Source organism: Equus asinus, chromosome 20 (assembly GCF_041296235.1).
Source record: "Equus asinus isolate D_3611 breed Donkey chromosome 20, EquAss-T2T_v2, whole genome shotgun sequence".
Lineage (NCBI taxonomy): Eukaryota > Metazoa > Chordata > Mammalia > Perissodactyla > Equidae > Equus > Equus asinus.
Window position 1 is genome coordinate 12264719 of NC_091809.1, and position 15157 is coordinate 12279875.

At 64.0% G+C, this 15157-nt stretch overlaps 2 protein-coding genes and 1 non-coding gene across 6 annotated transcripts; 2 read left to right on the forward strand and 1 right to left on the reverse strand.

Annotated features, from left to right (window-relative positions):
• Positions 1 to 40: 40 nt before the first annotated feature.
• NDUFS7 (NADH:ubiquinone oxidoreductase core subunit S7) lies at positions 41 to 7060 on the forward strand. Of its 3 annotated transcripts, none has more exons than XM_070491608.1 (9): positions 184 to 451; positions 1349 to 1382; positions 2202 to 2270; positions 2633 to 2750; positions 4084 to 4263; positions 4349 to 4395; positions 5097 to 5185; positions 5426 to 5616; positions 6880 to 7060. In XM_070491608.1, exons 1-8 carry the CDS (start codon positions 436 to 438, stop codon positions 5614 to 5616), a joined length of 744 nt encoding a protein of 247 aa, XP_070347709.1. In that variant the 5' UTR covers positions 184 to 435; the 3' UTR covers positions 6880 to 7060. The 3 variants fall into 3 exon arrangements, with proteins under 3 accessions (XP_014701155.1, XP_070347709.1, XP_070347708.1); XM_070491607.1 differs by having other exon boundaries at positions 402 to 451; positions 1349 to 1533; XM_014845669.3 differs by lacking the exon at positions 5426 to 5616 and having other exon boundaries at positions 41 to 451.
• On the forward strand, positions 110 to 183 carry TRNAN-GUU (transfer RNA asparagine (anticodon GUU)). Its single transcript has one exon. It is a non-coding gene; the product is annotated as a tRNA-Asn (tRNA).
• A 536-nt stretch (positions 7061 to 7596) lies between the features above and the next one.
• On the reverse strand, positions 7597 to 10765 carry GAMT (guanidinoacetate N-methyltransferase). 2 transcript variants are annotated; one of them, XM_070491605.1, is made up of 6 exons: positions 10469 to 10765; positions 9266 to 9411; positions 8989 to 9052; positions 8624 to 8691; positions 8401 to 8511; positions 7597 to 7937 (listed from the first exon to the last, which is right to left on the reverse strand). In XM_070491605.1, the coding sequence occupies exons 1-6, from the start codon at positions 10647 to 10649 to the stop codon at positions 7797 to 7799; spliced, it is 711 nt and encodes a 236-aa protein (XP_070347706.1). In that variant the 5' UTR covers positions 10650 to 10765; the 3' UTR covers positions 7597 to 7796. The 2 variants fall into 2 exon arrangements, with proteins under 2 accessions (XP_070347706.1, XP_070347707.1); XM_070491606.1 differs by lacking the exon at positions 8401 to 8511 and having other exon boundaries at positions 10469 to 10730.
• Positions 10766 to 15157: the final 4392 nt, after the last annotated feature.

Below are 15157 nucleotides of genomic sequence, written 5' to 3' on the forward strand. Positions count from 1 at the left end.
GCCTCGCCTCCGCCCCGCGCGGCGCCGCCCGCGCGCAGGCGCAGCTAGCTCCTCGAGGAAGGGCCGCGCATGCCTCGTAGGGGCGCGCGGGGGGCCGGGCTACAGCGCCGTCTCTGTGGCGCAATCGGTTAGCGCGTTCGGCTGTTAACCGAAAGGTTGGTGGTTCGAGCCCACCCAGGGACGGAGTGTAGCTTTTGTTTCCCGGCGGCGAGGAGAGAGCGGGTGGCGCGCCTGCTTTTGCCGGGGCGCCGCCCTCGCACCCCCACATCCTTCTATCTCGCGTGGGGTGTCCGGGTGAGGCGTCCCCGGCAGCGGAACGCCCCGGACCCCGGTTCCGGTTTCCGCGCAGCCGCCGAGCCGCTTTGGGCGAAGGCCCGAGGACCCGGAGCGCTAAGGCGGACGGACCGCAGAGGTTGTCTGAAGGCCGAGGCCAAGATGGCGGCGCTGGCGGGTGCGCGGGTCGGGGACGGCGGGGTCAGGGGCGGCTCGGGGAGACTGAGGCCCGGGGAGGGACGACATAGGGCCCCAGCGTCGGAGGGTGCCCGGGGCGGGGGCCGGAGGGCCCAAGGCTCGGCCCGGGGTGCTGCCGTTGACCTCCCGGGGAGAGGCGGCGCGGGGGGCGCAGCCCCGCCGGGCGGGGAGACTGAGGCCGGGGGAGGGGCCGGGCGGGCGGGGAAACTGAGGCCGGGGAGGGGCCGGGCTTTTGCTCCTAGCTCAGGGATTGAGCGCATGGGCCTGCGCAGGGAGGGGGTCCACCGGGAGACGCTACCAAGGGCAAGGGGTCGTATCCTTTTGGGGGGCTACGTCGCGTCGCCTGGAAGGCGGCCCGGCAGCAGGTCCGATCCTGCTGGGTTTGGGAAGGGGGACGGGCACCGTCATCCGCTCTGCGTGGCCGTGTCTGCAGCCTGTGCAGCCGGCCCAGGACTCGCCTGTGGCTTCTGTTGCTAAAGCCTGGGTCTGGCTAACAGGCTGTGGCTTGTCAGCCACACTCGGAATTGAAGGGAAGGACAGTTGTCAGGCGTTGGGGACAACAGAGAGGGTATCTTTCTCTCCCGTGCAAGGTCACGGGTCTGCCAAACCCCTGCCGGTGGCCCCGTGTTAAGATTCCGAGGTTTTAAGCAGGGGACCCACATTGTGGGTTCACATTCGGAAAGACCCCTCTGTACCATGCGTTTGTCAAGTGGAATTCGGACAGACGGAGGGTGCGCGGGAGGGTGTGCTGGCCGGGCGCCCCAGGGACAGACGCCGGCCCCCAGTCAGGACCCTGCACGCAGATCCTGGCCCCTGAGTTTGTGCCCTCGGGGGCTGCCCGGCACTCACCGTCCCCGCCCTCTGGTTCTCTCTGCAGCTCCCGGCCTGCTCCGCCCGATCCTTGCCCTGCGGTGAGTTCCTGAGTCTGCGACCGTGACCGTGTCCACCCACCGAGAGGCCCTGGCAGGGAGGGTCAGGCGGGGGGTCTCGAAGTGCCTCAGAGCTGGGGGGGGCGCAGCTTGAGCAGCATCTCACAGGGGCCCACCAGCCAAGGGTCAAACGGTGGGTCAGGGGCAGCACTGGGGCCGGCATGTCCTCTCCAGCAGGTGGTGTTCGGGGCCCTCAGTGGGGACAGTCCATATGGTGGCAGGGTCGGGATTCAGACCCACATCTGCCTGGCCCAGTGCCCTCCACACTCACTCGGTCCGTGTCGCAGATGCACATGGTGCATTTGCTCAGACGGCAGGCTGGCCACCGGGCACTCTGTGGGCAGAGTCCCGAAATCGAACCCCCAGTGCCGTGGGACCAAGGACGTGGCAGATCTAAGGACGGGGTCTTGCGAGTGGAGGGGAGCTGGGGGCTTCGAGGAGAGTGTGGATTTGGGCTGATGTCGTTCTATAAGACCTTTTTCCTGGGAATAAAATACATAGTCTCTGTAAAACAAGGGGAAAAATGGGAGAAGCATCAAATGAAAACCGGGCACTCTCTAGACCAGGGGTCGGCAGACTTTTTCCCTAAAAGCCAGACGGTCACAGAATTGTGGTTACTCAGCTGCGGCAGCGTGAACACGGCGGCAGGCTGAGTGCCAGTGAAACTTCTCGTTACACAAACAGGCGGTGGGCCTGATTTGGCCCCTGGCCTCAGTTTCCCCATCCTGGCTCCAGAGAAGCCCGTGTCACAGTGTCTCAGGGGCCCGGACTCCTCTTCACGTGTGCCCCCTCTCTCCGCAGCTCTGGCGTGGGCGCCGCTTTGCAGACGCGAGATGTCCACGCGAGCGTGGCCACCGAGGGCCCGAGCAGGTGAGGCTGGCCTTCCCTGCGGCCCGAGCACCCCACAGCAGCTGGTGGTGATGCCAGGGCCTGCCCCCCACTTGCCCTGCCCCGGAGCCCTGCGCAGCCCCCTCCTGCACGTCCAGGCTTCTGGCTGCACGTGCCAAACCAGGACGGCCTGCGATGAAAAGTGTGTCAGCCGAGCCACTGTTTTCCCAATGGGGAGGGCTCCCAGTGCTGCCCCTGGGCTGGGCTGAGACCAGGCTTCATCCTGCCTTCTGGGAGGCTCCTCTCGGCCGGGCCCCAGGGTGGGGGCTGTGGCGGCGGCTGGCGCCTGCCCCCGGGGTGCCTGCCTGGCTGATGCCTCTCCCTGTCCCTCATCCTGTGCCCAGCACCCAGCCAGCCATGTCCAAGGCCGGAGCCGTGGTCCCCAAACCCACCGCGCTTCCCAGCAGCCGGGGAGAGTATGTGGTGACCAAGCTGGACGACCTCATCAACTGGGCCCGCCGGGTGAGCCCCAACCCCTCCTCCGTCCCTCGGGCCCCCCACCGTGAGCTCGCACACACGCACGCTGGCCCTGTGGCCCATGGAGCCGGCTGGAGTCCCCCGTGGCCCCTCCCCACGGGGACCCTTGAGGCTGTGGTTCTGTCTCGGGCTCCATGTCTGTCCGTGTCCGGCAGCTCCTGGCCCTGACGTCCCCTGGTGCTGCCTGCCCGGCCTCCTCGTCCCTCCCTCAGCCCCCAGATGGCCGCCCCGCTTCTGTCGCTCTCCCTCTCTCCTGTTCACTCCTTTTTTCTCTCTTTTAATGTAAAAGTTGTTTTTTTAACTGGAAAAGTAACACACCCTGAGAACAGTAGCTGCTTCCTGGTGAGGATCCTAAACACCCCCCACCCCCCGTGTCGGCCACGGGGCAGTTGCTCCTCCTTTAACTTGCGTGCGTGTCCCTGGCTCCCGCTGGACACGTGTCCCGAGCACGGGACAGCGGCTCCTTTCAGTGCCTCTCAGGCGCTGGCAGGGACGGGCTGCGGTCAACAATGCCCCATTGACGGGCGGGCGTCGTCTGTCTCGTGTCTACGTAACAATGGCACTGCAGTGGACACCCTGCCACGGCCCGCAGCCCCAGGATGCGATGTCCCCTGTGGCCTCGCGTATAACCAGGAGCCCCCAGGGACATTGCCAGGCCAGCCAGCTCAGCACGGGTCAGGTGGCCCTGCCACGGGCAGCCTGCCATGCCTGCTATGTAGCTTGAGTGCTGTCACCCACAGTAGGACGTCTGTGGGACAGCAGGGGCCACTTTGGGTCCCCGACTCGGCACAGGGGAGCACAGCCGTGGGGGCAGCGGGCAAGCAAGCAGCCAGAGGGGACGGGTACAGGGCAGCCAGGAGGGCTTCCTGGAGGAGTCAGCCCCTGGAGTCCTTGGGCCCCAGCAGGTGTTGGGAACGAGTGCTCGCAGGGCTGAGCCCCCGCGTCCAGGCCTGTGCACGTGTGCCCACTGGACGCCGGGAACAGGAGGGCCCTGGTGGAAATGGGATCAGGGTGCCCCGGGCTACGTGAGCACATTAGTAAAAGGAACCTCACCTGGGCTTGTTAACTGGTCTTTTTTTTTTTTTGGTAACGTGGCTGCTGGGAAGCGTTGGCCACAGGCCTGGCTCTGTCCCTTCCTGTCGGGCAGCCCTGGGCCTCCAGGGCCTGGGGGTCACGTGGTTGCTGGGGGGGGTCCCTGGCCCAACATTGTTCTTGAAGAAAAGCGAGAAGTCTAGACTTTGCTGTGAAATCGCCCGGTTTCTTTGGACCCAGTGGGCCAGGTGTGCGCTCACAGCTAACCTCCCGTCTGCCCCCACAGAGTTCCCTGTGGCCCATGACCTTCGGCCTGGCCTGCTGTGCCGTGGAGATGATGCACATGGCGGCGCCCCGCTATGACATGGACCGCTTCGGCGTGGTCTTCCGCGCCAGCCCACGCCAGTCCGACGTGATGATCGTGGCGGGGACGCTCACCAACAAGATGGCCCCCGCGCTCCGAAAGGTGGGTCCACCTGCCACCCACTGCCTGCCTGCCACCTGTTGCCCGGCCCGGCCCGGCCGTACGCCGACCCCACCGTTTCTTCCAGGTCTATGACCAGATGCCGGAGCCTCGGTATGTCGTGTCCATGGGGAGGTGAGTGACGCTCTATGAGAGCCCCCTGCAGGGCAGGACCGTGACTGACGCATCTGCGTGCGCGGCCAGCCCAGTTTCTGTCGTTTCTCTGCTCTTGAATGTGCCCCGCATCCTGCTCTGTGGACCGCCCCGCTCTGCGCCCTCCTCTCCTTTCTGACTTGCCGTCATCTCCCAGGCATTTCCCCACGTCCTTAACAGCTGGTCAGTCCTTAATTGTTTTGTTGAGATGGAATTCACGTACCGTGAGGTTCGCTGCCTTCAAGTGTGTAATTCCTTGCGTTCACAATGTTGTGCACCTATCATCTCTAATTCCAGAACATTCAATCTCCCCAAAAATAGCCCCGTCCCTGTCAGCAGTCACTCCCCGCCCCCTCCCCAGCCCCTGGCCCCCACGAGCCCGCTCTCTGTCTGTGGATCTGCCTGTTCTGGACGTTTCACGTCCGTAGGATCACACACCGTGTGTCCTTCTGTGTCTGCTTGTCTCCCTGAGCGTCATGGGTTCAGGGTCCGTCGTCTTCTTACTTCTGCCCCACCTGGTCCCACAGGAGGCCTCAGGGCCGTGTCTTTCCTGTGGCTTCGTGTCCGGTCCTTGTCCTTTTCTGACAGCCGGGCACCCACTTGTAGTTGGAAGTGGGGGGGGGGCGCCCCGAGGCGGGAGCAGGCTGGTGGCCGCATGGCCCTCACGGCACCCTCCCCTCCAGCTGTGCCAACGGTGGCGGCTACTACCACTACTCGTACTCCGTCGTGAGGGGCTGTGACCGCATCGTGCCCGTGGACATCTATGTCCCAGGTGAGCCGCCCCCGTGTCCCGGGCAGGAGGGAGCCAGCAGCAGGCTCTCCCCATTTGAAGGAGAGCAGATTTGGGTCCAAGAGGAAGAGTGACAGCCCGCCTTCGCCCCGCTGCCCCCGAGGGGCTCCCCCTCCCCGGCTGAAGCATCATCTATTGGTGCGGATGTCGGGCCAGGCCTGGGCCGGGGGCTCACACAGGGCCGTGCGGAGCTGCCCACGCGTGGCCGCTTTTCACCTGCAGTTCACACAGTTCCGCCTCGTGGAAACAGAACCAAAGAAATTCGGTTCAAAGACACCAGGAGGTTCCTGGAGACCAGAATGGCGTCCGCAGTCATCCCAACGGGCGGTGGGGCTCCTCGGGCACCGAGAGCCCCGGGGGCCCAGTTCAACGTGGACGTCAGGGGAGCACCGGGTGGTTACTTTTTGGTCTGAGTGCGTCCCACACGACATTGAGACACACTCACACTAAAAGGGATCGGCCGGCGGCCTGAGCTCACGCGTAGCGGGCGTGCTTTATTTGTGTGGGCGGCCTCCCGAGGCGTCTGCCCTGATGGGGTCAGGGGTCAGGTCAGGCAGTGGAGTTGACCCTGGGGACGGGACAGAGACGCCCGGTTCTCGTCTGTCTGGTCCCGGGCTCTCAACGCGGGTGCAGAGCCCAAGGCAGAGTCTCCAGAGAGCAGAGGACGCTGCGGGCCACGATTCCACTTCGTCCAGACCAGTCTCAGCCACGTTCTGGCACTTCGCAAATAGCTGGAGAGACGGGTCCTGACACTGACTTAGAGTTAATTGGAACGAGGTGTTGATTTGTTTAGCGTTCTGCAAATGTTTATTGAGTGCCTTTTCCAAGCCTGGAGCTGGCTTGGCAGCACTGGGCCCCAGAGAGGCCTCAGGCTAGGGGACAGAAGAGGCTGAGCCACATGCCCAGCCCTGTTGGGTGGGGTGAGCACAGTGGATGGGGCTTTGAGACATGCATAGGAGTGCACCCTGTGAGCTTGTTAACCTTGACTGGGAGCCAGACCCGTGGTCAGTTACTGCTTGATGCATGACCTCAGGCAAGTCTCCTCTCCTCTCGGAGCCTCAGTTTCCCCTTCCATCCAGTGGGGTTGTTTCAACAGTACTGCCAGGCATGGAGCCGGGAACCTGCGTGGAGCGTACCAGGGCCAGCTGGAAATAAGTGACTGTGACAGTTGTCTATCCGCCCACCTGGGGTTGTGGTCGGCCTTCCTGGGGTGTCAGGTCTGGGGCTGTTCCTCCAGGTGGCGACATGCCTCTCTGCCTTTTCCAGGCGGGAAAATAGGACAGGGGCTGGGGGGGCGTTTCTGCAGGGTTTCCCTTTGTCTGCGGACCGTGTGGGACTCCCTCTACTCTCCCCCGCCCCCCACTCCTTTCCAAGGGTTCACCTCCAGGGCCCAGTGTGGCTGGGGGGTCAGTGGGCAGCCCGACCTCGTCCTCTAGGGGACCTTGAGCAAGGTCCTGGGGGGCCGTGGATGGGGTGGCTCGAGCCTCCCCACCACCCATGTCTTGGTGAGAGGTCAGTCCTTGGGGTCACCACCTGCCAGGGTCAGGAGCTTGGGCGCTGGGCCCTCCAGCCCTACATGCAGCCTGAGGGGCGCCAGGTAGGGCCCCGTCTCGCCCTCCCGTGGGGCAGAGCCAGAGGTGCCAGTGGGCAGGAAGCTGAGGCCCGTCTGCCCGCAGGCTGCCCGCCCACGGCCGAGGCCCTGCTGTACGGCATCCTGCAGCTGCAGAGGAAGATCAAGCGGGAGAAGAGGCTCCGTATCTGGTACCGCAGGTAGCACCCGCCCGGCCGGCCTCCCGCCGCGCCTGCCACCTCGCCATCCCGCCAGAGAGATGCTCAATAAACCGGACAATGCCGTTGGCTGTGCTGTTTGCGTGGTGTGTGGGCGGAGGCCAGGGAGGGCCGGGCTGGGCAGGTCTCACTGTCTCCTGTGTGGGAGACGCGGGGGCCCCGGAGGCAGATGGCCGGGCACTCAGCCTCCCCAGGAGCCCCGTGAGTGAGGGTGTGGACAGCAAGAGGCAGCTGGGGCGGGGCAGCCAGCTAGGTGTGGGGGCCCTGGGCACACGGAGCCGGTGGGGGGTTGGAGGGGCTCAGGTCAGAGGAACAGACTGGACGGTGGGAGGGTCAGGGACCTCCTGGGGCCGTGCCCGCAAGTGACCCTGCCCAAAGGGCCAGGAGAGGGCACTGGGGGTGGGTGCAGGGTGCAAGGCCAGTTTAAGGTTTTGCTCTGTTTCATGGTTCCACCTGACTGGGTGCGACCAGGGACCCTCCACAGTGGCTGGAGGACGGCTGTGCCCCCACCCCCTGTGCAGCCCTGACCTAGTTCGGCCCTCTCTGGACCCCATGTGCCAACAGGAGGGAAGGTGGGAGAGGCAGGGGATAAAGGAGGCACATGGTTCCGTCCGGCCACCCGGTGAGGCCCAACCTCTGCGTTTATTTCGTCCTCGGGCCGGGAGGAGGCCGAGGGGCCGCAGAGTCAGGGATGGTGCCCGGTCTCACGCAGCGGGTGCGGCGGACTGGACCCCAGGCCGAGAGGCCAGCGCCTTCGCTCCCAGCCAGAGGCACTGAGTCGAGGTCACAGGGTCACGGGCCGGGCTCAGTGCTTGGTGACCCAGGGCGTGAGCATGCGCGGGAAGCTGTAGTAGCGACACTCAGCCGGCGGGACCAGCTCCATCACCTCTGTGCGGATGTTTTCACGCAGGAAGCCCGCCTCCAGCAGGGCCGGCACCTGTGTCTCCTGGGGGCGGGCGGGCACCTCAGGAGATGCCCCTGGCACCGCCCCGCCACTCCTGGGACAGCATGGACAAGTGCCAAGGCCCTACCCCGGGCCCAGCTGCCGACCCAGAGGATGCCAGAACCCTGGTCTGGATGGGCTCCCCAGGGGTCCAAACTCAGCTTGGGCAGTGGCTCCCTGGTGGTCACCAGGCTGCCCGCCTGCACATCCTCACAGGCAGAGGGGACAGCGTGGGCGAAGGCCCTGGGACCAGCATGGCTGAGCCAATAGAGTCCCTGGGGTGGAGGAGGCCTGTCCACGGGTAGGAGCCTACAGCTGGCCTGTCCCCAGACCCCAGGGATATTGGGGAGGGCCCCTGCCCAAGCCCCAAGTGGAGGCACCCAGGCCATCCAAGAGATCACCCAGGGACCCTCCCCAGGTCGCCTGCTGCCCGGGGTGGGGTGGGGCCGGGGCTCAGGCGGCACACCTCGAACATGGCGGTGATGTCCGAGTACTTGGACCTCAGCAGCTCCCCCCAGGAGGTGAGGTTGCAATAGGTGAGGACGCCCCCCGGCTTCAGCAGACGAAAGGCGTGGGCCTGGGGCAGGGACAGCGGTCAGGACTGAGGTCCCGGGAGCGGCCCTCGAGGCCACTGTCGCAGAGACAGGAAGGAGAGCCGCCCCGGCCAGTCCCCGCCCCCGCACTCCTACCCTGATGAAGTTGAACTGGTGCGTGTGCCAGGTCTCCTCCGACAGCGGGTACGTGTCGTACAGGATCCCTGCACGGGGGTGGGGCCGTGAGGTCAGGGCAGTGGCTGCGGTGGAGGCCGGACGCCCACATGCCAGACCCCAGGGCAGGCCGCGAGCTCCCCGCACTGCCACAGCCTCCTCTGGGCGCCGGGCCCCACCCAGCGGCTCCTTGAGGTATTAACCGCGCACTCCCGAGAGCCAGGCCCTCTGGGTCCCTTCCCACCCCGGTGTCCCTCCAGTGATACATGAGTGTGTGTGCTCCAGAGGGTCCCTAAGGGTGGTAATTGAGGCAGAGGCTCCCCTCGCCTGCTCCCAGGCCCCCTCACCGTCAAAGTGACCGTCTGGCAGGGTGGGCGCCACCTCCTCCCACAGGCCTTTCAAGGGAACCACCTTGGGGCAGGGGAGGAAAAGAGAAGGCTGAGGGTCAGAGAGGACCCCACGATTTCCCCACCTGATGTAAGGAAGGGGGCCGAGGAGCTCCGGGGGAAGACCACCTTCCCCATCTCTATGGCGCCCCAGGCCCCCAACCCCCCCCCCCAACCAGGGACAGGACCTTGGCCCCAAGCAGCAGGGCTGACCAGGGCCTGCAGCAGAGGCCAGCACCTTGTGCGGCTGCCGAGGCGCCCAGTCCTGGAGCCGCCGGAAGACGCCGTCATTGCACTCGATGATCCAGTGCTCCTCGATGGGGGCCTCCTGCACCTTGGAGGCCGCGATGGCCATGCCGAAGCCCACCTCCAGGACGCGGCCCCCTGGGCAGACAAAGGGCGCGGGCATCAGGTGCCAGGCGGGGGCTGGGGAGGCTGCCTGGAGGAGGGGACCCAGGGGCGGGGCCTGGGCAGAGAAACAGTTGCCACAAGGCTGAGGGCACAGCGGGGCACAGGCGGGCGGCGGGAGGGAACAGCGTGGGCCCTGGCCGGCGGCCAGAGGATGAGGGGCCGAGGCGCGGCGGACGCTGGTTTTTGGGCCTGGCCCCAGGGGGAGGTCAGACCCTGGACTTTGAGCCCTGTCCCCTGCTGTTTGCGCTGGTGGCGCTTATCTCTTGATTCGGTTACTTTCCCCAGCCCCCCAGGCGCGCGAGAGAGAGAGAGAGAGAGAGAGAGAGAGAGAGAGAGAGAGAGAGAGAGAGAGAGAGAGACGGGCTAGGGAGGGTTGGAGGCCCCGCCTGCAACATGGGGGGTTGGTCCCCATTGGACCACAGAGGGGCGGAGAGAAACGCCCTAACGGTGCAGGGACACGGGATGCACCCACTTGCCAGGTGGGAACACGGAGGCCCCCAGGCCCTGCACAGCCCCTGGGGGCCCTGGGGTGCCTGGCACCCCTGCGGCTCTGACGCCCGGCGGCGCGGGGCCACCCCGACAGCTGCCTCCCAGCCTCAGCTTTCCCGAGCTATTCTTAGCCGGGGCGGGGACTCGGGCAGGAACTGGCCCACGTGCGCTGGGCAGCGCCCTCGCCACCGCGGCCCCGGGCCTCAGGCCCCGCGGGGGCAGCGCAGAGGGCACCCGGGGTCCCGAGTCTCAGGGCCCATCCCCTGACCCAGTGCGTGCCCATCCCGGGGGCGCGGGTCTCGTCACCCCTGCAGAGGACGGCCCCGGTACTCAGGGGGCGCCTACCGTGTGCAAACCCCGCGCCTGCAGCACCCCCTTCCCCCGTCGCCCCCCGCTAGCAGCCCCGTTTCCAGGCGAGGAAACAGAGGCACGGAGCGGCCCCGACGCGCACCGGCCGGAGCGCGCCCAGCCCCGGTGTCCCTGCGCGCGCGGCGGGCGCGGCCGGTGCGGGCCGGGCGGGGACGGGCCGGGCGGGGGCTACCTCTGGAGGCGGCGGCGGCCGCGAGCGCGTGCATGTAGGGGGTCTCCCAGCGCTCCATCACCGGCTTGCCCAGGATCTGCAGGTGCGCGTCCGACGCATCGTAGGCCGCGGGCGCCGCCTGCCACGCGGGGCTGCAGTCCTCGCCGGGCGCGAAGATGGGGGGCGCGGCGCGGGCGCTCATGCTGCCGGCTGGACGGCTCGCCCCGGACTCGGCTCCCAACGCGCCCGCCGCGTCCCTGCAGGGCCTTGTGGGCCGGGGGCGGGTCTGGGGGGCGGGCGCGGGGCGGACCCGCGAGCGGACTGCGCGGCCCCTAGCGGCGGCCCGCGGAAGGGCCCGAGTGGGGTCGGGGCCCCGGCCACCCGGGCTAGCGCTCAGTCTGCGTGGCGCCTCGTCGGCGCCCTGCGCGCAGCCCCACGCGAGCTCAGGCCCTTTCCTGCCTCGGTTTCCCCCTCTGTCACCACCGCGTGAAGCCCCGTCCGTGCTGGGATGTGAGGATCTCCGGGTTTTCCAGTCGCGGTTGGAAGCGCTTTAAGCATTTAAAATCCTTCAGCCTCCAGAGATGCTGCGCTGAGCCCCTTTGTCATCCTCATTTTACAGGTGAGGAAACTGAGGCTCCAAGCTGCAAAGCGGGCAAGCTCCTGGCCACGAGGGGACCCAGGGTTAGAATCCTGACGGTCCCACTCTGACCACGACTGAGCTGCCTACCTCCCCCTTCGTGAGCTCTCTTCACACCCCATAAGCTGGGGGTCACCTGAGACCCTGGGATCCTGATGGGGAACTCGGTGCGCAAAGGCCTCCAGTTCTGAGACTGACAGGCCCATCCCCACAGGCTCCTGACCCTCAGGCCCAGGAAGTCAGGCAGGGATGTGGGGCTCACCCCTGCTGCCCCCCAGCCCATGGCAGCCCCCCAGGACACCTCTGTGTCCATCTGTGTATGGCCACTCGTAGCCCTGACTGGCCTGCAGACTCCTCCCTACGGCCCCTGCCACCTCCTGCAGGGCTCCCATGTCCCTCCTGCCCCTGGGCCTTTGCACATGCACTTCTTGCTGCCTGGACGGCTTCTCCTCTCTCCTGGCCTGGATGCTTTCCCATTCTGCTTCATGCTTGAGCCCACACCTCCTCTGGGAGGCCCCCTAGGTGCCCCCAGGCTGGGGATGGCCCGGTCAGAAGCTGTTTTATCTCGGGGCACCTCTCCTGGGTATTTCACCAGGTGAGGTCTTTCTTCATGGCTCTACCGTGAGGGCTCTATGGGCCCAGCACATAAAAAGTGCTGGGTAAATTCTGAGTGCACCCTGGGTCTCATGAGATCTGGATGTGACAGCACTGAGTGCGTGAGCCCTCTGGAGGAGATGGGTGAGCTGCTGTCATCAGGCACCGGGTTGCGGCCTCGAGGGACCTCATCCTGTCTGGTTTCCCCGCCCCCACCTGCCGCCCTGGGCACTGTGGTGGCCGCTTTGCAGGCCTGTATCCTGGCGTCCTCGTGCATCCCGTGCAAACAGCTGGTGCTCACTAAATGGCACAACCCGAGGGATGCCTGCTTGAGACGGGAGAAGGCCGACTGTATTTGTTAGCTGCTGCCATGGAACAAATGACCCCGAAACGTGGCTGATGAAAATAACGCATGTTCATCATCGCGGTCTCTGCGGGTCGGGAAGCGAGGCACAGCTCAGCCGGGTCCTCTGCTCCACAGCGTCTCGAGAGGCTGCGGTCACGGCGCGGGCCGGGGCTGGGGCTCGTGTGAAGCCTCGGCCAGGGCAGCATTCACCTCCAGGCTCACCCACTTGTGGACGGCGGCATTTGGTTCCTGTCGGGCTGGCGGCTGGAGGGCCCCCCAACGTGGCAACTTGCTTCTAGCCAGACAGAAGTCAGAACGGTGGGCAATCTAATCACGCGAGTGACGTCCCCACCCTGGCCGTGTTCTGCGGGTCAGAGCTGGGTCCACAGGGCAGGGGTCACACGAGGCCGTGGATACTGAGAAGCGGGGCATCACTCTCGGAGGCTGCAGACCACCCAGACCCTCAGAGGAGGCCCTCAGTGGCGGCCAGCCGGGAGCCTCCCCCATGGCTTTGGTGCCCCGGGACATAAGGGACCTCCCGGTGTCTGGCCATGCTGCCACCTCCCAGCAGTCACCCAGGTGCAACCTGGGCTCCATCCGCGAGAGTGGCTGAGGGCACCGTGCAGTCTGGCTGGCGACTCAGTGGAGCGGTTTTGGCCCCAACTTCAGCTTCCTCTTCTCTCCAAGGGGGTGGCGGCTGTGGCCCCCTCACGGCAGCACATGAGTGACACATGGCCGTTCCTCGTGCCGGCTCTTCTCCAGAGAGCCTGGCGTGCGCTGTTAGTATCTGCTCTTTGCAGCCTGCAGACGGAGGCTCAGAGAGGGAAGTGGCTTCCTCAAGGGCGCACAGTGAATCGGTTGCAGAGAGGATGCGAACGGGGGCGTGCCTGACTCCAGACCACCATCTTAAAAGATTAAAAAATATGTTTATTTTCCGATTAGGAAGGTGACACGTTTGATCAAAACATCGACATGTTATGGGGCTGGCCCCGTGGCCGAGTGGTTAAGTTCGCGCGCTCTGCTGCAGGCGGCCCAGTGTTTCATTGGTTCGAATCCTGGGCGCGGACATGGCACTGCTCGTCAGACCACGCTGAGGCAGCGTCCCACATGCCACAACTAGAAGAACCCACAACGAAGAATACACAACTATGTACCAGGGGGCTTTGGGGAGAAAAAGGAAAAAATAAAATCTTTAAAAAAAAAAACATCGACGTGTTAGAGAGTTGGCCCAGGACAGCCTGCGGGTGAGCTGAGGCTGGTTTTTACATTTGTAAATGGTTGAAAGAAACCAAAACACTTACTACGTGGCCCTTTACAGAGAAGGTTTGCCGGCCCCGGTTACAGAGCAATGGCTCACGCGAGGTGAAATTCATTCATTCATTCATCGAGCACGGATGGAGTACCTTACTTTGGGCTCCCAGCCCCGGCCCCCTGGAGCTCAGAGCCTATTGCGAGGGTGGACAAGATAAGCGAATGACATCATGACACGTTGCATGGCATCTATGACAGAACAGAGTCCCCAGGATCCCCACCCCATGCCCAGGTATCTGCTCTACCAGACAACGTCCATGTTGCCATGTTTTTTCTGTGTATATAGTATTATATATAATTATATATTTTTTTCCTTTTTTGAGGAAGATTGGCCCTGAGCTCACATCTGTGCCCATCTTCCTCTGCTTTATACGTGGGACGCCTACCACAGCATGGCTTGACAAGCGGTGCCATGTCCGCACCTGGGATCTGAACCGGCGAACCCCGGACCGCCGAAGTGGAATGTGTGCACTTAACCGTTGTACCACTGGGCCAGCCCCTATAATTATTGTTTTTAAATTAAAAGGGATTGAACAGATATTTGCACACCCATGTTCACAGAAGCATTATTCACAACAGCCAAAAAAGGTGGAAACACCCCCAGTGTCCATGAACAGATGGTGGACACACACAGTGTGGTCCATCCACACACCGGAATATTACACAGCCGTGAAAAGGCAGGAAATCCTGGCACCTGCTCCAAACACAGAGGGACACACACTGTGTGGTCCACTCACAGGAGGTGCCCAGAGGAGCCACATCCACAGAGACAGAAAGTGGATGGGGGGCCAGGGGCTGGGGGAGGGGTGGGAGTCAGTGTTTCCTGGGGACAGAGCTTCCTTTTGGGGAGATGGAAGGTTCTGGAGACGGATGGAGGGAATGGCTGCACAACAGTGTGAATGTGCTTCATGCCGCTGAGCTGTGCACTTAAAAGTGGCTAAAATGGGGCCGGTCCAGTGGCACAGCAGCGAAGTGCGCACGCTCTGCTTCGGCAGCCCGGGGTTCACCAGTTCGGATCCCGGGTGTGGACATGGCATCGCTTGTCAAGCCATGCTGTGGCAGGCGTCCCACATATAAAGTAGAGAAAGGTGGGCACGGAGGTGAGCTCAGGGCCAGTCTTCCTCAGCAAAAAGAGGAGGATTGGAGGCAAATGTTAGCTCAGGGCTGATCGTCCTCAAAAAAAAAGAAAAGAAAAAAGAAAAAGTGGCTAAGATGGTAAATTTTACGTTATGTATATTTAATCACAATAAAAATAAGTGATCTAGACTAGATTTTGTGTATTAGGTATGCATACATTCGTGTTAGGAGTCAATTCAGAAAAGTGTCCGGTGCCCTTTTTTGGCGCAACATTTGCCCAGGGAAAATGAACAGGGAGGGGAGCAAACCGACTGTCCAGTTCATCTTCTTGGAAAGATCTGAAGTCGACGTAACAAAATGCTAACAGGGTTCATTCCAGCGGCAGGCGCGAGGCCACCGGCTCCCCTGCCCTGGGCGGGCGTCTGTCGTCTAAATAATGCTTGATTTTCATCACTTTGTGACCGGCTTCCTTCCTCTGACCCGTGGACGCACGTGTGGGTCGTGTCAAGCTCTCTGCTCTTCTAGAAGCGGGCTGTGGGCGTCTGGGGCAGCTCTGTGCACCGGGCCAGGGTTTGGGGGACAAATTCCTCAAAGGGGGGCTGTGAAGCTCCCACCACGGGAAGGACAGTGCTGGCCTGCCCTCGGCTTTGGCTCACCCCGTTGCCAGCGTCACCGAGCTCAGCCTGTCCCCGCTGCACTCATCTCCTCCTGCCTCGGACGTGTCCTTCCAGCTCCCAGGGCCCCG